The 24,174-nt window shown below is 42.2% G+C and overlaps 1 protein-coding gene across 1 annotated transcript in view; it reads right to left on the bottom strand.

Annotated features, from left to right (window-relative positions):
* GAB2 (GRB2 associated binding protein 2) overlaps nt 1-24,174 on the bottom strand; it is a 179,862-nt gene that overhangs the window by 42,616 nt on the left and 113,072 nt on the right. Inside the window, exon 2 of the mRNA XM_049780279.1 lies at nt 11,951-12,251. Coding sequence (XP_049636236.1) covers nt 11,951-12,251 — 301 coding nt within the window. The remainder of the gene's footprint in view (nt 1-11,950; nt 12,252-24,174) is intronic.

Here is a 24,174-nt window from a genome sequence, read left to right as displayed (position 1 = left end):
GCAGTGATGGCTTATCACAAAGACCAGGGGACACTGGGGACACTCTACCAATAAGTACTCCTGTCTCTTCACTCAGGGGTCACCCCTGGTGGTGCTTATGGGACTATATGTGGTGCTGGGGATTGACCCCCGATTGACTGCATGTAAGACAAATGCCTACCTGCTCTACTATAGCTCTGAGCCCTCCAGGATGGGACTTGAAGTCAGGCAACCTTGCCCTCAACCTATATAGATCATTCAAAGTTTGCTGAGCAGTTTATAGCAGCTGGGGATATTCCAGCTAAGGACTTGAGGTCCCTGTGTAGTAGAGAAAGGTATATGAGCCAGTGTGGGATCCCTAGTAGAAGGGGTCAGGTAATATATCCATCCCAGCAAACAACATTGGGATCAGGGCCATGAAATCTCCAGCATGCTCTTGGCCCTGTCACTCTCTGGGTGTGGGGCATTGAGTCAAATATCCTCCTGCCTTCGAGGAGCACTCTGAATTTTCAGCAGGAATCTGTATTTGGTGTTTAATCTAAATGTTGAGATACCCTATGGAATATGCAAGTGATTTCTACTCATGTCCACAAAAAGTCTGATCTCAGCACAAAGTGCTCCCCATATAAGCAGGTGCTGACACTGGCAGACAGGGAGCTGGGTTGCTGGCACCATGAGACAGTGCTGCATTAAGGAGTTCTGGGGGTGTGGTGAGTGGGGGCCCATCTAGACCCAGTTAAGGCAGACGGGTAGACAAAGAGGAGTCTTTGCTTTTGTTTTACTGGGAAAACTGAAGACTATTTCTTTTCTTTTTCCCTCCCTCCCTCCCTCCTTCCCTCCTCTCTCTCCCCCTCCCTCCTTCCCTCCTCTCTCTCTCCCTCCCTCCTTCCCTCCCTCCCTCCTTTCTTTCTCTCTTTCTTTCTTTCTTTCTTTCTTTCTTTCTTTCTTTCTTTCTTTCTTTCTTTCTTCTTCTTTCTTTCTTTCTTTCTTTCTTTCTTTCTTTCTTTTCTTTTCTTTCTTCTTCCTCCCTCCCTCCCTCCCTCCCTCCCTCCCTCCCTCCCTCCCTCCCTCCCTCCCTCCCTCCCTCCCTCCCTTCCTTCCTTCCTTCCTTCCTTCCTTCCTTCCTTCCTTCCTTCCTTCCTTAGGGGTGCTCAGGAAACTGGATGAGGACCTAGGATTGACTCTAGGCCTACTGCATATAAAGCACATGCTCCAGCCCTGCATCAGCATGAGTTTTGAAAAGGTGTTAACACAGTGAAGAGCGTGACTGAATCAAATTTGGTCCTTCAGCAGGAAAGCCAGTGTTACCACCCTGCTTTGCCTCACATTCTGACTCAGCTAAACAAAAAGAAAAAGGGGGGGGGGGGATAAATGGCAGTGATCACATTCTGGCACCTTTCCTGAGGGTTTTATAGGTGTGACCCACTTTAAAGAAAGCTTCTAAATTTAAGTAGAGCCAATTACACAGTTGAAACCTGAGACAAGTCAGACTCAGTGAGCTTGAGCAAGAAAAAGCCTTAAGAAGAAACCCTAAACTCTGACTGGCTGGCATGCCTACACCCTGCTGGCCAAAGTACTGGATAGCTAATAAAAATCACTTTAACAGACTTTATTTTATAAAAATCAAAGGAAGCAGAGGTTTCAAAAGATCTATCTTTTAATATACCCAGCCACTGGAAAGAATACTTACTGGCTGGAGTGTCTGTGCCCCCACCATGATGCTCTGCCCTCCCTAAGCTGTGGCACAGGGCTGGGTTCCCCCTCTGTCCCTCTTCCTCTCAAACTTGGGATCCAGTGTGAAGGAGGAATGATGTGTGCGGCAGGAAGTACGTGCTCAATAAAGGCTGAGAAAGGACCTGAGCATTAGTGAAAAGGAAAGTCACTCCTTGAACTTTGTTCCCACAATTAAAGGAGCTTTGAGGCAGAAGGGGGTAGTATTTGAGTTCTTCCTGTCTGCTATTTTAGTTGTTTCATTTCTCTTATTTTCCGTCCTTCACCAACTCAGTATATATGTCTTCTTTCTATGTGTGTGTGTGTGTGGGGCGGTGTGTTATCTTCCAAGCAGTACTGAGGGGGGCATGAGTGGTTTCACGACTTGGTTCATTTGAGCTGGAGGCACCAAGCCACACCAGCAGAGCTCAGGGGCTATGCTGTGCCAGGAACAGAGCAGAGCCTAGCCAGGGCTTCCACTAGCTGAGGCCCTTTATTCCTGCATGCATAATAAGGCAAAGGCCAATCCAGCACCCAATTCATGAAGCCAACACTGACACAGATATGGGGAAAAGGGGAAAAGCCATACAACAAGAAAAGATTGCTCATGATCTCTCCTCAATGAAAATGATAATCATAGGAGTCTTAGGGCAGTAGAGTTAGTCAACTGACTGCATGATGACAGAACCAGTGCAAAGTAAAAATACTCCCTTGCTCAAAAATTAGTAACTGATACAAATAAGTGGAAGAGTGTGTTGGGGGAGGGTATAAGAACAAGATAGCTCTTACATACTACTCAAAGCCACCTACAGATTCAGTGTAATCCCTTGTCAAGATTCATTCTGGTGACTTTTTTTTCTTTATTTTTAAAGGACATGTCTTGGGGCTGGAGCAGTGACACAGTGGTAAGGTGTTTGCTTTGCTGGTGCTAGCCTAGGACGGATCACAGTTCGATCCCCTGGCATCCCATATGGTCCCCCTAGCCAGGAGCGATTTCTGAACGAATAGCCAGGAGTAACCCCTGAGCATCACTGGGTGTGGCAAAAAAAAAAGGGGGGGGGGACATGTCTTAAAATTTATATGAAAGCTCCTAAATTGACAACTGAAAATAGCTAAAAATCAATTCTGAGACAAAAGAACAAAACTGGAAATAATCACAATTTCTAAAGTTATAAGTAACTTTAGGGAGGGGCTGGGTGGGGGAACTGAACTTCTGGCCTCCCAGCTTCTTGAAGGATCTCTTTCCTTCCTGGGAGCCGGGAGTCCCTAGCAGCATGAGGTTCAGCAGGCCTCGCCATGCCAGAGGCCTTCTTAACCAGGCCTGGGTGGGGGGGTGCGGGACTTGGGTGACCCCAGCAGTCCTCTACCGCCTTGCTCCAGATCTCCAGGGCTTTCCTTGGCCACATGCCTGGCAAGCCAGCGAGGTGGGTCCTTTGGCGGAGCTTGAAGGTAACCTAAGGCTTTCCCCCATTCCCCACTCAGCTCCTTAGGGAAGGGTTGGGTGGGGGCCCTGAACTTCTGGCCTCCCAGCTTCTTGAAGGATCTCTTTTCTTCCTGGGAGCCGGGAGTCTCTAGCAGCATGGGGTTCGGCAGGCCTCGCCATGCCAGAGGCCTTCTTAACCAAGCCTGGTGGGGGGGGGGGAATGGCATGCGAGACTTGGGTGAAACAGTCACTGGTAATATCTTACCAGTCTATATTTTCAAAACTGCTCTAGCCCCCGCATGCACAAGGTCCATTAATAGTACTCACTATCATTGAATTATGTTTTTATGTATGCAGAATGTCCATTTTGTACTCTGCACTTTTGCACACACCTACAAAAAATCATTTTTCTCTTTAACTCTCTCATCCCCTATCATCATTACTCCACATTTACCCTTTTTAACTTAAGTACTGTAGAGTTCTAAGTCACAGACCAAGTGGTGCCCTGGATTTAACACCCCCCCCCAAAACTGTTCCAAAAGGTATAAAAAAGACACGTATGTCTTTTCAGCATTTTATGTGTGTTTTCTTTGACGGTTATAACTCTTGCTGAATATTTTCTTATACAGTGATGATCCCCACTCCCTTTATCTTTGCTTCTCTTTGTGAACTGTTCAATAGGGAATTTGGTGAAAGAGTCCCTCAATTTAATGCTTATGTTTGAACCAAGTCATGAGTATTGTTGGACGTGTTCTTACGCCCCCATATACTCTGATATGCCACATGGCTTTATTTCTTGTTTGCATAGGCACGTTAAAACAGGAAAATACTATATATACAAATAAGTTCTTATCTAATAGAGATGGGAAAACACAAATCTTGTAGTGCAATGGAATCTTACACCCTGAACATTGACATAAAGACCTGGCACAGGCCTCAGAAAAATGTGCATTCTCCATCTACAAGGGAAGACATCTACAAAACATCCAAGGTTGTCTATAACATCACCTGGAGGCAATCCTCTACCAAGGAAGACCCTACCACTGTTCTGACATCAACCTACTCAAGAGACTTCCCTTAACACTGAGAAGACAACAATAATGACCTGCTTTCGGGACAGGTCTTTCTGTATTGCCCCTTAATTGTGAGGTGAAACTAGAGGATACTCCACACCCGCCTGACTTCAATGTAGGATGTGCAGGTTCCAGGATCTTTAATACAGAAACCTGATGCCAACAATAGAGACTGCGTGAAAAATAAAACTGTATTGGCACTACAGACAATGACTTGGATTGAATAAACTAGTTTTCCTGGAGCCTAGAATTGGTTTTATGCCAGGAAACTTCAGGGGTAGGGTCTCCTTGTATTTAGACCAAGGCTTTTCCTTTCCATGTCCCCCATATTTTGGTGGGCCTATACAAACAATATTTGCCACTCTATCACCATTTTTACTGTGTTCTTTTGACTCTAACCCTTAAAAAAAAACCTTAAACATTTGATGTTAACTTAAGCTAATATGCATGTGCATGAAAATATAAAAAGAAATGCTATGCCTTCAATGTTTAAGGAGTCACATAAATCTCATGGCTTTAGATTGCTTTGTGTACTGCTAAGAAATGTTATAATGTACTACAATCGGGGGACTTGTGGACAAAGTAATTGTACATGGGTTCTGCCTTATTTTTCTTAATGTTCTTTGACTGTAAGTTCAATATTTAGGCATCAGCAAGGGGATTTCTTTTGAGAACTCTGTTTATGGGCGATTGTCCTTCCACTGTAACTTTACCTTCTCCTCTTTGCATCATTGTTCTCATAATTAAAAATAAAAAAAAAAATAAAAACCAGTATAATACTGGCATAAAAGACATACAGACCAATGGTGGATTGGAGAGAAAGTACAGAGGTTAAAGGACTTGCTTTACATGTAGCCAACCCTGAGTTGATCTCTGGCACCCTTCCAGGAGTTATCCTTGAGCAAAGAGTCGGGAATAAGCTTTTTGCACTGCTTGTATAGCTCAAAAACCAAAAGGGAAACTGGGGATATTTTTGGCGGGGGATGAGAGGTTGGGGTGCATTGGTGTAGAGATGGGTGTTTAAACACTATCTGACTGACACTCAATCATGAACAACTTTGTAAGTGTGTATTTTATGGAGATTTAATGAAAATGTATTAATTATAAAAAGAAGAAACAATGACAACAAAATACTCAGTCCAATGTCCAATACTATGTCCATAAATACTCATATGTATGTGGTTAACAATAAATGATAAAGGAGCCAAGGAAATGCTCCAGGGAAAAGATCATCTCTTCAATGAATGATTCAGGAAATTGAACAGATGCATGGGAAAAAAATAGAACTGAATACCATCTTACACAAGTTAGAATAACTGACTTAGAATGGATCAAAAACAATGATGAACCTGGGACCATAGAACTCTAAGAAAAAATGAAAAAAAAAACAAAAAACACCAATAACAACAACTCCTGAACATTAATCTTGGCTATGGTTTTTTGGACATGACAATCAAACTAAAGGCAACAACAACAAATCAGCAGGCAAAAGCAAAAACCAGGCAAGTAAAAAGATGTCAAATTAAAAAGCCTTTTCAAATAAAGCCATCTACAAAAATGCAAAGCAATATAAGGAATGGGATTTGCAATAGTATTTGCAAACCACATATGTGATATGGTGCTAATATACAAAATATATAAGAAATTCAGGATCCAATAGTAAAACATATCAAACAAATGAATCTCCAAATAAAGCTCTATAAAAAAAAACAATCCAAGACCTGAACAGACATTTTTCCAAAGAAGACATTCAAATGACCTTCAGGTAAATAAAAGGTGTGTCCCAGCACAAATCACCAGGAAAAATGCAAATCAGATCAAAATCATGATGAGTCACACCACACACCTGTTAAACTGAGATTATAAAATGAAAATGAGAGCTGGTGAGCATGGAGAGAGAACAGTCCCTCTGTGCACTGTCAGTAGAAATGTAAATGGGCAAGACACTATGAAAAAAACTGGAAATTGCTCAAGAATTCAAAAATAGAACTACTATATGATCCAGCTGTTCAATTTATGGATACTTATCTAAAGTAACAGAATCATGACCATAAAAACATATCTGTAAAACCATTTTCACTGCCAATCACAAACCCCATGACATAGAAATGGGTGAGTAAATGAATAAAAAAAAATGTAACCCAAATAATGGTAAATAACCCAGCAATAAAGGAAGGAGGAGAGTTTATCATTTGCAACAAGGATAATCTTCCTCTGGGGGATTATGCTAAGTGAAATGAATCAGACTGCGAGAGACAAACACGATATAATCCTACTGCTATGTGAATGTAAAACACAGGCGCAGAACACACATCAACTTGGAATGCAGAGAAGCTGAGCCTGGTCCCCCTGCCAGAATGTCATGCAAATCTACAAAGCATTTCAAATTTCAAAAACAAACGGACAGAACCAGTCCTGGTTCTTTGTGGCCTGGACCATAGGTGGGGGAAAATGGGAAAGGCAATGGGTACAAACTTCCAGTCATCAGGTAGAAGGAAACATTCTGGCACTATGTTTCAAGGCTCAGTCACTTGATCAACAGACCTGAAGAGAATAAACCTTAAGTGCCCACATTCCAGAAACAGATTTTTCAGTAACTCCTCATGGCAGAAAGGTTAAGCTGACTTACTGGAGTGATCATCTCATAAAAGGTTTAGAATTGTGACATGGACCTGAAACCAAGATGAGTGTACAGAAATGCCTTGAATAAAAACAAAAACCCATAAACATAGGCTACACTCCTAAAACTTAAATATCTAGAAAGAGTAAGGTCTTGCAACAATAGGTACTTCAGACCTGGGCAGGACTGTCCTGTGAAACACAGAGCAGTGTATTCAGGAGTGGACCCTGAGTCCAGAGACCCCCAACCTGGCTGACTGCTGGAATTATCTCAGGAACTTGGAAATACAAAACCAGAGATATAATTAATATTCCCTGCTACCATTACAAGCACAGACTTCAGCAGTTTTTAAATACAGCTGCAATTCTCACTACTGAGTATAGAACATTTGTCTCCAAAAGAAACCCTGTATTCATCAGTTACTCTTCATTCCTTCCTACAGTCACCAACTTCCTGTCCCTGTGGATCTGTCTAATCTGGAAATGTCACATAAATAAGATTATCATCTATACTACTGTGTCTTCTCCATTTAGCATGCTTTTTTTTCCCTTTGGGAGCAACACATTGCAGTGCTCAAGGTTTACTCCTTGTTCTGTGCTTAGGGATCATTCTTATTGGGGATTGGAGAACTATAGATAGTACCAGGGATAACCTAGGTTGGTTACATGCAAGGCAAGCATCTTACTTTATCCTAACTCTCTAGCCTTCTTACCTGTTTTCATTAGTGTCCTGTATCTCCTTATCCTATCTAGGATCACCCAATATTTCTTTTTTTTTTTTTTTTTTTTTTTTTTGTGGTTTTTGGGTCACACCCGGCAGTGCTCAGGGGTTATTCCTGGCTCTAGGCTCAGAAATTGCTCCTGGCAAGCACGGGGGACCATATGGGACGCCGGGATTCGAACCGATGACCACCTGCATGAAAGGCAAACGCCTTACCTCCATGCTATCTCTCCGGCCCCACCCAATATTTCTAACGCTCATGTCCATTTCTTCCACATTGACAGTATCTCAATATTTCTAGTCTTTTAACCTTGGAAAGTGTAAACTGAGATTATAAAATAAAAATGTGGACTGGTAAACAGGTGAGACAACAGTCCCTGTGTGTACTATCAGTATTCATATTTATATTTGTATTGTCCCTCAATTGAGTCTGCCTGGTGTTTTCTCATAATCAGATGGTACTGGCTCAGCAGAGACTACTACAAAGGTGATGTCCCTATCCCAGTCTACCAAGTTAGGGGCACATGATGTCCCTATGTCATGTCACTTTCTATCACTTGGCCAAAATATATCCACCAGGTATCTCCACTATAAAACAGAAAACCTTGTATTTTTAAAAATTATAGTTTGGTAACAATAGTGTTAAAGTTAGTGGTATGGATGTACAATGTTACTGTGGCTGACTACCACCAAAATGCCTATGACCCTCCACCTCTGGATGCTACTTTAGGCCCCTATCTTCACTCTCCCTACCCTTCTTCCCAACCTACCTCCATCACTGCTGATTCAGTTACTGTTTTGATGTATTTTACCACCACCAATGTGCCCTAACCCCTCCACCAATGTCCTTGTGTTACTCTGGTCCATTCACTGTATCATGGTACAGGGATGGGAGGGGGTCAGTGATGCAGTGCTCAGGGTTTATATCATTAATTGAACTTTTCTGTACCCTTGATTTGCTTCTTTATGCAATATAAATAAGTGATATCGATATTTGTTCTCCTGTGGCTTATTTCTCTTAATCTAATGCCCTCTAGTTCCACCCAAGTTGCTGTGAACTACATGTCATCTTTTCTTGTGACTTGCATAGTATTCCATTGTGCATATAGACTACAGTTTCTTAAGCCATTTGTTTATTGTTGGACATTTGGGTGCTTCCCGTTTACTAGTTATTGTACAGCAATTCTACTTCCGGGCATAACCTCCAGAAAAATGATATATGTTCATATAAAATTTCTATAGGACTATTCCTCACTATGTGATTCATAATAATCAAGAAATGAAAGCAGTCTGATGTCCATCAGCAAAATGCATAAGTGATTCATCTGGAAAAAATAAATTAATAAAATATTCTATAACATGAATAAACTTTCAAAGCATTATGCTATGAGCTGGGCAAGTAAAGAGGGTAAAGCACTTTCTTGCACACAACCAACCTGGGTTTAATTCTCCAGACTTGCCAGGACTAAGTCCTGAGCACCACTGATTGTGATCCTAATGGACTGCCCCCCTCCAATCAACAAAAAAGCAACAGGTAAAATGCACATAAACTGGGGCTTGAGATAGCATATCAGGTAGGGCATTTGCATGCACTCAGCTGACCTGGGTTTGACCCCAGTAGTAATTTCTGCATAATTAGGAGTTACCCCTAAGCTGTGTGTGGCCCCCACAAGGTGTGGCCCCCAAACAAAAACAAGCAAACAAAAAACAATGCCTGTCTAAAAGACAGGAAGGGGATGAGGGAGGAGTAAAACAGGGGGTGGGGGGGGACATTGGTGGTAGGAAAGTTGTACTGGTAAAGGGGGTGTGCATTTATGGCTGAAACCCAACTACAAAAATGTTTGTAAGCATGGTGCTTAATAAAGAAATTATTATTTTAAAAAAATCCCCATAAACTAGAATTTGTATTGAACCAATGGACACAAACTGCCTCATTTTGATAACTGCAAAATGTTTACATTAGAGAGTAACATTAGGGAAATCTTAGGGGAAGATAAATGAGAATATGTACAATTTTGCAATTCTTTTTTTTTTTTGGTTTTTGGGCCACACTCGGCGGTGCTCAGGGGTTACTCCTGGCTATCTGCTCAGAAATAGCTCCTGGCAGGCATGGGGGACCATATGGGACACCGGGATTCGAACCAACTACCTTAGGTCCTGGATCGGCTGCTTGCAAGGCAAACGCCTCTGTGCTATCTCTCCGGGCCCCAATTTTGCAATTCTTATGTAAACCTAAAAATATTTCAAAACAGAAAGTTTTTCAAGGATGCAGATTCTGAAAGTCTGTGCAGAAGACCACAATTTTTCTAACAAAGTCCAGGAAAAGGCTGTTGCTCTGCTCCATAAATTCTATTCTGAGTAACAGATAGAGACTTCTAAACGGATCTGTGCATGAAAATCACTTGGTGGGGTATTTAAAAGACAGATTTCTGGGCTGCACCCCAAGGCTCCTGATTCAATAAACTCTGTACCAATGCTCAAAATGTGCATTTCTAATATATTTCCAAAGATGCTTATCTGTTAATAGCTAAGAATTATTTTGTTTTTTAAAAAAGGGGTTGAAGATGAATGGCGAAAAAAACTGTGGTACATATACTCAATGGAATATTATACAGCCATCAGGAGAGATGAAGTCATGAAATTTTCCTATACATGGATGTACATGGAATCTATCATGCTGAGTGAAATAAGTCAGAGAGAAAGAGAATGACGGGGAATGGTCACTCATCTATGGGTTTTAAGAAAAATAAAAAACATTCTAGCAATAATTTTTAGAGACAAAAGAGAGGAGGGCTGGAAGTTCCAGCTCATGACATGAAGCTCACTACAAAGAGTGATGAATCCAGTTAGAGAAATAACTACATTGAGAACTATCATAACAATGTAAATGAATGAGGGAAGTAGAAAGCCTGTCTAGAGTACAGACAGGGTAGGGTGGGAAGGAGGGAGATTTGGAACATCCATGATGGGAATGTTGCACTGGTGAAGGGGGGTATTTTTACAGACTGAAATCCAACTACAATCATATTTGTAATCAAGGTATTTAAATTAAGATATTAATATAAAAAAGGGTTGAAATTTATTTGAAAACAGACCAAAAATCCAAAAAAAAGAAATATAAAACAACTGAATGTGGTGCAAAATATTTATAGAAAATAAATTGCTGAGTCCTAAACTCTTTAGCATAAAGTTCTTAAAAGACACAAATTCCAGGACTCAAGCAATAGTATAATAAGGAGGGTAATTGCCTTGCCTGCAGATAGCCCAGTGTAATAACCACCACCCCATATGGTGCCCTGAGCCTTGCCAGGAGTGATTCCTGAAGACAGAGGCAATAGTAATTCCTGAAAACAGCTAAGTATAGTCCCCACCCCATTAAAGGAAAAAGACATTAATTCCAGGGCTCAAGTGGTAGTACAAGGATTACAGGGTTGGCTGCAGTTTGATCCCCAACACCATAGAGGATCCCTTGAGAACATCTAGCAGTGATCCCTGAGTATCACCAAAGGTGGCCCCAAAGTCAAACAATAGCAACACACACACACACACACACACACACACACACACACACACACACACACGACACTAATTTCACCTCTTAGATTTTCAGCTCACTTGACCTACGTCCAGTAAATCAATAATTTTTATTTTATTTTTGTACCAACTTTTTAAAATGCGCTTTTCAAATTCCTCTATGTAACCACATTCAAAAACTTATGATTTAGGATTTTTGTCTGCTCTAGGAAAAACTGGCTCCCCAATCACCTCAGAATTGGAGATACCCAAAAAATGTCCAAAAAATACTCCTCCTATTTGAAGCCTATCTCCAAAAACCGGATCATTCTTTTGTGAAGGTTAATACAACCCAAACATAAAACAGTTTGTTTCATTCTGGTTATCCACCTCCCAGTGACTAAAAGTGGACTGATCCATATAAATGCAACAATACCAGTCAATAAACTCAAAATTTCTCTAAAATGATTGGTAAGTGTCACTTCATGAAACAGTCTGAAACAAGTGGACAAGAGAACATGAAAAGTGAGCAGAGAAGGGACCAAGGTTTGGATGGCCCAATGGAATGGCAACAGAATACCAATGTGAAGATATGTAATGAAAAAAGAAAATAATGGAGACATGAAGTGGTAAGTAGGAGAAAGGAGCGGCATAGAGAGATGAGGCAATTCTTGAATGATTGAAGAAACCTCAAAATTGGTTTAGCTTCACTCAATACCAACTGTCTTGTTTCCCATTTTAGAAAAAACTGGGGCCTAGGGGTCCTTCTACTGTTCTGGCCAGTCCCTTCTTACTCTTGTCCAGTCGCTGCAAGAGCAACACTTTTGACTACTCTCTGATCCCTGCACCCAGGGGATCTGAAAGCTCATCTTAGCCTCAAAGCTTTCAGAAGTAGGTTTAGGTCAGTCCTACCTGTGCTCTCCTCAGATTGGTTGAAGCCACAGATCTGGCAGATGCTCTGGACCCACTTGTTCATGTCTTCCTCTGTCTCAGCCACCAGATAGAAGGTGCGCTCACTGGTCTTGACGTCAAACACAAAGCTGTCCTGGAGCTCCTTCTTATTAAAGGTCAGGCCTGCATCTACCTGCTCACAGAAATTCAGGTTGATGATCCGCAGTGGCTTCTTGGAGTGATCGTTCTTGTAGTATTCCAGGACATCCGGGTCACCACTCATCCGGCCACTCCGCAGGATGAACCAGCGCTTCTTCCAGGCCTGAACAGGAAGGAAAAAAGGGGGAGGGTTTCCTTGTGTTATTTTAAGTTTTGTTTTAGCTGTCTTCCGATTATTAAGGTTATTTTTGCATCTTCAGGCTGAATGTGAACTTTCTTTCCCACCCAAGTGTCAAAAAACAGACAATCTTTGAATACCACAGTCTGATGGTGATAAAATGATACGTGGTATCCCCACCATTGAGATCAGAAAGGCAGATAAACACTCAACAGACAGCAACTAAATCACTTCGACTGGAATACAGACTCTAATGCATCATTTTCTTAAGCAGGGTAGAACTTGAAAAACCTTTAACAGTTCAACTAACTGAACTCTGAAATCTAGTTCAGCTAAGGCCTGGTGAGCTGAAGCAATACAACCCAGGAATCAGACATTCATGAGTTCACAACTTTCAATCTCTGGCAACTATCTGACCTTTTCTCTCCTTAACCACTCATAGGCATTTAATTCATGAGGAAATGAAGCAATTAAAAGAGTGTTTCCAAAATGTGACCCCAAATATAATAAGAAAAGTTAAAACAAAAGTTTGTTTAAGGAGGTGGGGTGGGAAGAAAGAAGGAACCTCAAGTTGTTGATGGAAGGACTGGTACTAACACTGGTAGTGAGCTGGAATTAGAACATTGTATGCCTGAAACTGTTATTAATAGATTTGTACATACCAGTGCCTAAACACAGTAAAAACTTTAGAGTGAAAACCTAACTCCATGACCACACAGCCGGTATATGAGGGCAAGTCCTTGTTTCTAGGGAGCCTAGGTAGTTAACTTCCATACCTGCACCCTCCTTTCCTTTGACAACTTTTCCCCTCTCTGAAATTCCTGCATTTCCCTCCATGTTAGTATCATGTCTCATAAGGACACCAACTTTCATCCTGAAGAAAAAAATTGAAAAGCTTGACTGAAGGGACTGGAAAGATATAGATAAGGTAGTGCACTTGCCTTGCACACAGCAGACCCAGGCTCAATCCCTGGCACCACATATGATCTCTCAAGTCCCATGGGTAATCTTTGAGCACACCTTAGTGTAGCCCCAAACCCAAACCCAAAAGAGAAAGAAAAGAAAATCTGAACTTTATCCCATATTCCCCACCAATTAACACCCCCACTTAGTTTTCTTTACTAGTAACTAGACCACATGCCCCTGCTAAACTAATTCAGTTACAATTCCCCAAATTTCAGTGCTGTGTAGTCAATTTGAAGGCAAATGTGCATAGGAAAAGATGTTCAACACTATTAGTCTTTTGGGAAGTACCTGTGATCACAGTCCTGTCAAAATTCAACTTGTGGGGCCAGAGAGATAGCATGGAAGTAGGGTGTTTGCCTTGGATGCAGAAGGGCTGTGATTAGAATCCTGACATCCCATAAGATAACCCTGAGCCTGCCAGGAGCAATTTCTGAGCGTAGAGTAACCCCTGAGTGCTGTCAGGTATAACCCAAAAACCAAAAAAAAAAAAAAAAAAAAAAAAAAAAAAAAAATTCAACTTGTGAGGAGGAGCTTTAGAACAGTGGGTAGGGGGCCGGAGAGATAGGATGGAGGTAAGACGTTTGCCTTGCATGCAGAAGGTCGGTGGTTCGAATTCCGGCATCCCATATGGTCCCCTGAGCCTGCCAGGAGCGATTTCTGAGCCTAGAGCCAGGAGTAACCCCTGAATGGTGCTGGGTATGACCCAAACAACAACAACAACAACAACAAAAGAACAGTGGGTAGGGTACTTGCTTTGCACACAGCCAACTGGTGCTAAATTCCTAGTACTCCATATGATCACTGAGCACAGAATCAAGAGTAACCCCTGAGTACCAAAAAAAAAAAAAAAAGATTTCTTTGTTGTTTTAACAAAGCAAAGTGCACACACGCACACACTCACACACACGTATGGATGCATGCGCGCGCACGCACGCACGCACACACACACACGCGCGCACACACACACACACACACACACACACACACACACACACACACACACACACACACAGAGTATTAAATCCTGGCAATGGGGCTGAGAAAATGAGTCACTCACACTGCTGGTGAGAACCTGGAATGGCAGAACTATGCTGGAAAACTGTCAGGTAGACTCTTTAAAACACACACACAAAAAAAAAAACAGAACCAAAAACAAAACTCTAAATATATGCTGCTCTAAGGTCCAGCAATGGTACTTCTGGGCATGTACCTCAGAGAAATAATGATTCATAGTCATACAAAAATTCATACATAAATATCAATAAAGTTGTACTTATAATATTCCCCCAAACTAAAATAATTTAAATATCCTCCAGATAGATAAGGTTACAAAAAAAATTTTAAAAAGGCATTGTCACATGCAAAATCTTCATTGGAATCTCGGGAGAATTATGCCAAGTGAACAAAAAAGGGCTGAATGGTGTCTGAGTCCACTGATAGGACACACCTGAAGAGATAGAATTGAGGAGCTGACACAGATGATCACCTCTCAGGGAGTGTGTGGTGTTTGTAAGAGGACCCCTGGAGACATTCTTGTGGGACAAAAATTCTACAGATATTACTGTCTTACTGTCAATAATGCTAGCTGCAACACCAGGCTGAAATTCTGGGAAATGTCACCTCTACAGGTGAACTAGCAGAAAGAGCCTGAGATCTCTACTATTCTCATAACTGCTTGAATTTAAAATAACTTTTTTTTTTTTTTGGTTTTTGGTTTTTGGGTCACACCCGCCAGTGCTCAGGGGTTACTCCTGGCTGTCTGCTCAGAAATAGCTCCTGGCAGGCACGGGGGACCATATGGGACACCAGGATTCGAACCAACCACCTTTGGTCCTGGATCGGCTGCTTGCAAGGCAAACGCCGCTGTGCTATCTCTCCAGGCCCTAAAATAACATTTTAAACTTATTTTAATAAATTTAGTAAATTGCAGAACACTCTTTTGTGTCTGCATTTACGAGTATACCACTGCCTTCTCTGATGAAACACAAGTGGCTACTATCCTTCTGTACCCCAATTCAGTAAGAAGTGGGTCATTGGGGCCTGAGAGATAGCATGAAGGTAAGGTGTTTGCCTTTCATGCAGAAGGTCATCGATTCGAATCCCGGTGTCCCATATGGTCCCCCGTGCCTGCCAGGAGCAATTTCTGAGCATGGAGCCAGGAGTAACCCCTGAGCACTGCTGGGTGTGACCAAAAAACCACAAAAAAAAAAAAAAAAAAAAAAAGAAGTGGGTCATTTCACAATGACTTTGACCACAGACATATACCATATGGGGACATAAGACCCAGAAATTGTGTCACTCCTTGTTGATCACAGTTTATGCCTTATGTGCACCACCTCTGTTCCTTTGGTTATATTCAAAAACAATCCACAATTTCTCCCTATTACCCCTGGCAACTGTAAGACTCAGGTGGGATGAGCCCCTTTAGTTCACACTGGCAGATGACAGAGGGGCATGGGTTCAGTTGTGCAGGTGATGCAGAGATGGATAATCCATGAGAATCAGAACTGAGACTGTGTGGCAGTCACCACACCAGTGCTTAAGGACAAAGGGGCAGACATGTGGGTAAGGAATTTTATTTTTCTGGAGAAATATTGGTTGTGGGGAATCCTCACAAAATATAGTTAACAAAGAGATGAGTTCTTGGAAATGGATCCTTGAACAGAAACGAATAAAAGTAGGTCCTCAAGATCACTGTTTAATTCAACTTCAACGGACTTATTTTCTCCTCATCTACATCATGACAAAGCAGTATTGAGAACCCATGTTGTGTAAGTTGATCTAGTGTTAATAAAGGCATGCAATAGAAAAGCAGGTTTGGGTTGAGTTTAAACCAGAATCTTCTAAAAGAGGGGTTCATAACAGGCCCTACAGAAATTAACAAACCACCAACCATTGGAGACAATAAAGGGGATAAAGCCTAGTCAGAGGCCAGCAGATCCTTCTGGAAATACTGTAGGCTTCCTAGACCAAGTTGACTTGGACAATCTACTCATATCTATGATAGCCTAAATAAAAGCATAAACAAGCTCTGAGCAGAAAACAGTGGCATGTTGCAATGAAACCATTCATAAAGCAGATGTGTTTTCTGACCCCTGACCTAGGCCTGAGTGAGTGGTCAGGGAGCAGAGAGGGAGATGAGGCACTAATTGATTGCACAGGTGAGGGACTAAATTCTCTTCCAACCTGGAGGGCCTCATGTACATTTAACCTAGAAAACCCAATCAACTAACACCTGATTTAATCAGACCATTCAGTTACTTAAAACAGAGACATGTGTTCCTTTGAATTACCAAATCTGAATTAGAATCTCTTCCAGATATTTCCAAAGTGGCCAGATCTCTAGCCCTGACTCAGTTGCTGTAATACGAAACATCACAAAACTTTTCTTTGACACTGAGGATTTTGATAATTTCCCCAAGTAATGAATATTATGTGCCTTGTGGCTGACATTCTTAAGGGACAAGGCATTTCTTGGAAGAGGGCTATGTCACTTATGAAAGTGGGCAGGTCCACTGAACTTCCCTATTTCTGATCAGAGCAAAGCCAAAAACTGTCAACAAACAGAAGAATCCCTATCAGAGGGAATTAGAGCTAGCCATAATCTTACAGAATCTAATAGATCGCTAGATCATGCCAATGACCCAAACTTATTAAGGATATGAAAACTCCGTTACTTACCACTTCAAAAGGCCCCTTTCCTTTCTTTCTAAAATAGGCATAACACCCAATGAAGCTTGGGGACCTGGGGATACTACTGGTGATGTTTGGCCAGATAATTTGGTTTTCTGGCTCCAGATGCTTGATGGTCATCAGTTATATCCCACAGTACTTGGGAACTATTAAGTGGCAGGGATCAAACTCTGGACCTCACACAGATCAGGCATATTAGGTCACCATGAGCTATTTCTCTAGAAAGCTTTTTTTAATTCTGCTTTGGAGTCAGATCTAGAAGAGATCAGGGTTAACTCTTGGCTCTGAGCTCAGAGATCACTCTTGATGGGACTTGAGAGTCCATAGGTAGTGTGGAAGATCAACCCAGGATCAACCATGTGCAAGGCAAGCCTTACCTTCTGTATTATTCATGACCTTCTCCCAAAGTTCTCTCCCTCCCTGTCTTCCTTCTTCCCTATAAAATCACCAAGACTTTTTGTTTGTTTGTTTGTTTTTGGGTCACACCCGGCAGCGCTCACGGGTCACTCCTGGCTCTACACTCAGAAATCGCTCCTGGCAGGCTCAGGGTACCATGTGGGATGCTCAGATTCAAACCACCAACCTTCTGCTTGCAAGGCAAACGCCTTACCTCCATGCTATCTCTCCGGCCCCCAAATCACCAAGATTTTTATACACTCAACTCATCACACTTATCATTCTCTTTCTCTTAGTGAGTGAAATTCCTAGGAAGTGATGGGGTCTGCATTTCAGATTAATCACACATAAGAATATTACCTAAGTCTTGAGACTATATTGAATAGCTGTAGCCCCATCCTAGTATGGAGTAGACTAGGACTATCTATGTCTCATAAAAGCAAGCAGTATGAGTTCCAAAAGGTAGTTTCACACTTCTAGAGAAACACTAAGGGAGTAAATGGGGACTTCATGCTCTCCTTCCTCTAATCCTTTAACTAGTTGGGAATCAAAGTGACCTGCCACTCAGAGAGAAGGAAGAAACTTGTTGAAATCCACTGTATACTTCGTGCATATCCAGCAAGGTTCTTGTTTTGTTCTTTTTGTGTTTGTGCATATGCATGTATGTGCCACACCCTGCGGTGCTCAGGAGTTACTCCTAGCTCAGAGCTCAGGAATCACTCCTGGCAGATTTGGGGGAACAATATGTGAAACCAGGTCATCGAATGCAAGGCAAACAAACACCCTCCTTACTGTACTATTGCTCCGGCCCTCATATCCACCTAGTTTTAAGGTTCTAATAATTCTTTGGGGTAAATATAAATGTTCCTATTAACATTAAAATGAGGTTCACTGAAATGAACCAATTAGCAAAGATGATCACATCAGCTCTTTTGGTCCAGAGAGAAAACTGGGAACCCAATCACATGAATACTGACTATGTTCCAACAATGGCCACAGAGTTTACTAAAGGTCAAGTTCCTAGTTGCTGATGGCAGAGGACAACAGGGAGCTAAGTATGTAGGTCTCAGCTCCTAGGACAGTTATTGCCACTCCTCAAACCCTCATACCCAACAGAGTATAGCAAGTTAAATGCTTCTGGCTCATTCATTGAGCCATCACCTCTCTCTGACTCCAAATAAACCTTATTTGTTCCCAGAGCACAGGAAGAATTTTATCTGACTAGGAGACTACCATGTTCTGTTACTCAATGAGTCACACAGTGCTTGATACATGTTGTGTAGGATAGAAATCTTCACCGAGCAAAGAAACCAAAGGAAAGAACATCTACCTGTACTTAGACACTACCAGGATGCCAAATCATCCTTATTCCAGACTTCAGTACACAGACAACAAAAACATGAAAAATCCTTTGAAGGAAAGACCATAGGTGAAGAGGTTCGGTCTTGTATGTGGAGCTGACTCCACACCTAGTCTTCAGAGCTAGGGATCAGGGGAGCTGCAGCCAATTAATATGCTCTATAGAGCCCAGGATCCACACTACACAAACTTCAGGGTTTTTATATGTGTTACTCAAAGGACGCATTCTCAGCTCTCACATTTCTGACAACATGGGTCTGCCAGAAGTGAACATCACCTGGAGTCTAGGAAGAGTAAACTCAGAAAGAGCAAAACTAAAAGATGGATCTTGACAAACATAGGTTCTAGATCAAGTGGATCCCTGAAATTCAGATTACTCCTTTTTAGTCAAAGTTTTCATTAGAAGAAAATAGAGTCCTATTGCATCTCATTTTTCCATATGCTCTGGTCATATTTGTTATTCCATACACTTTCTGTTTCATTCACTTTCCATTTCTTTTCATCTCGTACTCACTCTCCTTTCTCCTCCAATTAGTCAATCAACTTGATCAGATCTACAAGTGCCAGTATCTCATAATCTATGGAAATGACTGAAAGGTATAGTAGACTGTGTTGCAATAATGTTCTAGGCCTGACATGGATTCATTCCTGCCCAGGATGTCATAATAGCAAACTCAAACTTGGCCCAGACAAGGCTGACTCTGTGGTCCTAGCCAATTAGCTGCTTTCTGATTGTGTGTGTGTGTGTGTGTGTGTGTGTGTGTGTGATTTATCTTTAATCCTAGAAATGCTTCTTGCCTTTGTCCCACTTCGCAGTTTTCTGAACAAATACTCCATGAAGTATTAAATCAGACTATGTTGCCTAGATGGTCTTCTTGAACTATTTTTGTTTTTGGTTTTGGTTTTTTTTTTGGGGGGGGGCATACTCAATGGTACTCAGGTGTTACTCCTGACCCTGTGATCAGAAATTACTCCTGGAAGGGGTCCACATGTGATCCTGGATACTGAACTCAAATCGACTGCATGCAAGGCAAAAGCCCCACCCGCTGTGTCATTGCTCTACTTTTAATAACTCAAACACTATGGTCTGTACTAACAGATACTAGGGAAGAACTAAAATGTCTGGGAGGAGTTGGGAAAAATCTGTTGAGCACAAGTAACTTGGATTGGGTCTTGAAAGATGAGATAATGTTAAAGACAAAGTTACTGTGAGGGAACATTCCCGCAAAAATAAAGTAATCTGAGTATAGCTGTGTTACAGTGCTAAGCACTCTAATCTGCAAAATTGTCATAAACAGGGGTAGTAAACAAGGGATCATTTATCTTGGAGAAAGAATTAGGTTCCTATAATATCCTATCATTTAGTTGAACCTTTCAGTTCTGGGGGCCACACCTGGCAGAGCTCAGGACTTATTCCTCTCTCTGCTCTCAAATCATTCATGTGAAGTTCGAGGAGCCATACATGGTATCAGAAATTGAGTCCTGGTCCACAAGACAAGCACTCTGCCCACTTTACTATCAGTCCAGCCCAGCTCCGCAGTTTTTGATATTTCAAAATATGTCTGAAAGATCATCCTGGGGTACAGGCATGAACAGAGCAGAGGGCATAAGCAGGAAGCCTAGAGAGACAACCCAGGAAGTAACTATGATTCAGACCCATACAGATTAAGATCTAGCTCAAAGCCGAAGTGACCCTGATGGTGAGGTGGAAATGGAAGATGCTGTGGGAGGAAAAAAGATGATAAGATTTCCAGTCTGAACCAGAAAGAGGCTGAGTTCTGGCTATTGGTGAAGTGTGGAACCATGGCTGAACCTCTCCAACAGCACAGTACAGCACACATTCCCAATTTTCTGCTTCTCCTGCATTGAAGACCAAGGAAGGATACAATGGATGTGACCTGCATGAGAGAGATCTCAGCAGGGGGTGCATTGTGCCTGTCCTTAGTGGCTTCACTAATTGAATTCTGTGACACGGATTCCCCCAAAATCAGGCCAGTCTTCCTGCAAGGGAATGTAGAGACTTCCTTAGCAGAACTACCTTTTCCACTACACTGAGCAAACAACAAATGAACTATGGTCGCTAATGATTTACATTGGGGGGAAAACAAAGGTGATTTTCATTGAGGCACTTTTGTCTCCCTATCCTCAAATACTCTGATCTAAAGGGTATTTAAAGCACTGAATTAAAACCATGATCACAAGGGCCAAACAGGGCAGAGCTGGGGGGAAGGGTAGGAAAAATAATTGCCCACAAATAGAAGCAGTTTCCTTTCTTTGAGGACAAAAGTTTTTTTCTCCCTGGCCTCCTTGGAGCAGGGTAATCGGAGAGATGAAGATTCCTGGGTTTTAGCTTCCCTGAAGACCTTATTTCACTTTCTTAAGACACGCAGGGAATTGTTACCTCCTGGCTTCAGTAGTGGTATGCATGCCTGGAGAGTGCATGAAAATCACAGAGAAGCAGCACAAACACACAGGCCCAGCCTCCAGCCTCCAGAGAGTCATAAGCAGCAAGTCTGGCATTGGGTCCAGGGCTATAAATCCCAAGAAATACTCACTGAACCTTCAAGAGCCCTACTTTTAGAAACACTGTGCAACATGAAGAAATGCACTGAGGGTAAAGTGGCGGTCGAGGGGTCAAGTGCACAGGTTCTTCCAGCTCAGCATCTGTGAGCAGGCTGTGGCATGGGCCCCGAGTCAGGTGCTGAATCTGCTCATCTCCAACTGCTCTTCAATGTAGAGACACTCTGAAACCACAGAAGTGCCTGGAAGTGTCTGGATTGGGGTGGGGGTGGGATTCTTGCTCCCTAGAACTCACCGAACTCTTTCTGTGACATTCAGTTTGTGGACATTCATGAATAAGAGCACAAGATCTTTCTGGAATGTATCATGACCATATATTGTGAAAAGCTACTTCTTTTTTTTTTTTTTTTTTTTTTTGGTTTTTGGGCCACACCAGGTAACGCTCAGGGGTTACTCCTGGCTATGTGCTCAGAAGTTGCTCCTGGCTTGGGGGACCATATGGGACACCAGGGGATCGAACCGCGGTCCGTCCAAGGCTAGCGCAGGCAAGGCAGGCACCTTACCTTTAGCACCACCGCCCGGCCCCGTGAAAAGCTACTTCTAAGATACAGGACAAAATGGGTGTACTTCTAAGGTACAAGACAAAGAGGTCTTCCTCTTCCTTAATTACACCACTCAAAAAGCAAACAACAAAGAAAAAAAAACAAGGAGAGGGCCAGAGTAAAAGGACAGTGGGTAGGGTACTTGCCTTGTATGCAGCCCATCTGGGTTTGATCCTCAGCATCCTATATGGTCCCTCAAATACCATTAGGAATAATTTCTGAGTGCAGAGTCAGGAGTTATACCTAGCAATGTTGGGTGTGGCCCAACACAAAATTTTTTTAAAGACAGGGAGACAGACTGGAGAGATGGTACAGCAGGGAAGATGCTTGCCTTGCATATGACTGACACTGGTTCTGTCCCCGACACCACACAGGTGTCCCTCACGGGTCACCTGTAATGATCCCAGAACACAGTGCCAGGTGTAAGTAAGCCCTGAGCACTGCTGTTTATATTGCCCCTTTAAAATAAAAAGCAGGGGCCGGAGAGATAGCATGGAGGTAAGGCATTTGCCTTGCATGTAGAAAGACAATGGTTCGAATCCCGGCATCCCATATGATCCCCCGAGCCTGCCAAGAGCGATTTCTGAGTGTAGAACCAGGAATAACCCCTGAGCACTGCTAGGTGTGACCCAAAAACCAAAAATATAAAAATAAAATAAAATAAATATAAAGCAGGATCATATCAGAATTATAGCTCAGAGTGCTGGAGCACATGCAGTCCCAGGTTCAACCCCATAGAACCTCCTGAAACACTTCCAAAGTGTGTGCACCCCGCCCCCCAAAGTCACAAAGCAAAAAGGCAGGAAATAATTCATTGGATAAAGGAAAAAACTACATCTAATTCCAAAGATTAGCTCAGGGAGGAGCTCAAATGAACACTCTTCTGCCTCCTGGGAGCCTTAATTCCCATCAATCCAGTTGCCAGGAGCATGCACTTCTAGGAGCTTTCCATTATGAGGTCTGTCCTGTGGCCTCTGTGTGAACCATTGGAAGACTCCTTTCATTTCCAAGCAGTATGCAGCTTACGAATGATATTCAATGAGATAATGTTGTTACTAGAAAAATGGCTTCTTTTCCTTCTATTTTTAAAAAGTCAAATTATAGCAGTATGATTTATATACAATAAAACCCACCTATTTTAAGAGTTCAGGTCAGTGAGTTCTGAGTAAAATATAGGCCCCAGGTATAAAAACAACATATGGAAAAACAAATTTCATTGCCCTCAGGAGACTGGAGCATTCTTCCGGAGTAGTCTTACTTTGCCCAACACCAGCTGGGTCCACAGGAGAAGGCCATATTAAAAAACCACAGAGACTGGTTTGTCCATCTATACATGCCCCTAGCAGTCCCTTTCCACTAGGCAAAAGTGTCTCTCTTCTGTTTCAGGATGCATGAATGTTTCACTGTGAGGCTGTGGTTGGGAATGCTATCCCTTCCTTGGGGAAAAGTCAAGTATTTATTTCTCAGGTTCAAGCAAAGGGAACAAAAGAGGGATGTTGTCTCTATATGGTGATATGACATTGCAAGAACCTGGGTAAGGGTGAAAGTGCTTTCTCCTCAATGTTAGCAGCAAGATTTTGATAAAAGAGTGTCAATCCGGTGCTGACCGGTCTAGGAGATAAGGTGAAGGACTTCCCAATGACTCAGCTGTATCAGATTAAGCTTAACAGAAATCTGGAACTGTAAAAATATGAGCTCATGATATTTAATTGAAAAATCATACAAAAGTTTGTTGGAAACTCCACAAAGTAGCTGATCATTGTAGAATTTGTTTGGGTTTCAACTGATTTCCATAAATGGGCAGACAATGTATTGGGCATTTCTTCTATTAAGTAACAACTATGAAATGAAATGTAGATGTGCTACTGCTTCTATCTTTATAAACATAGTCTACATGGAGGTGAGTAGGCTAGGAAGACAGGAGACAGTAGAAACTACAGAGCTAGGAAGAACCGTGGAGCACAAGTGATTAAACAACTCACAAAGGTTTCAGAGGTGGGCCAGGATGCTGACCAAGTAAGATGAGGGTACAAAAGGTTATTCCAAGATAATGCACCCATGTTTGCTTACAGATGGGATTTTCTTCGTGAATCCCACCCAGATCTTCCAGCACTGCTGCTCAAATATTCATATCTAGCAGGGTTACCCAGGGGACATGTTGAACCTCTGGAATTCACCACAAATGTTTCTGATATCAGAAGTATGGGGTGAGGCCAGAGACTGGGCATTTTAGTAACCGTCGGAGATGTACCACAGTGATTAGTCCAGAAGACTCACCTCAAGACCAATCCTTGACATATATATTTTTTTTTTTTTGGTTTTTTGGGCCACACCCGTTTGACGCTCAGGGGTTACTCCTGGCTATGCGCTCA

Source organism: Suncus etruscus, chromosome 9 (assembly GCF_024139225.1).
Source record: "Suncus etruscus isolate mSunEtr1 chromosome 9, mSunEtr1.pri.cur, whole genome shotgun sequence".
Classification (NCBI taxonomy): domain Eukaryota; kingdom Metazoa; phylum Chordata; class Mammalia; order Eulipotyphla; family Soricidae; genus Suncus; species Suncus etruscus.
This window is presented reverse-complemented; position numbering and strand designations above follow the sequence as displayed.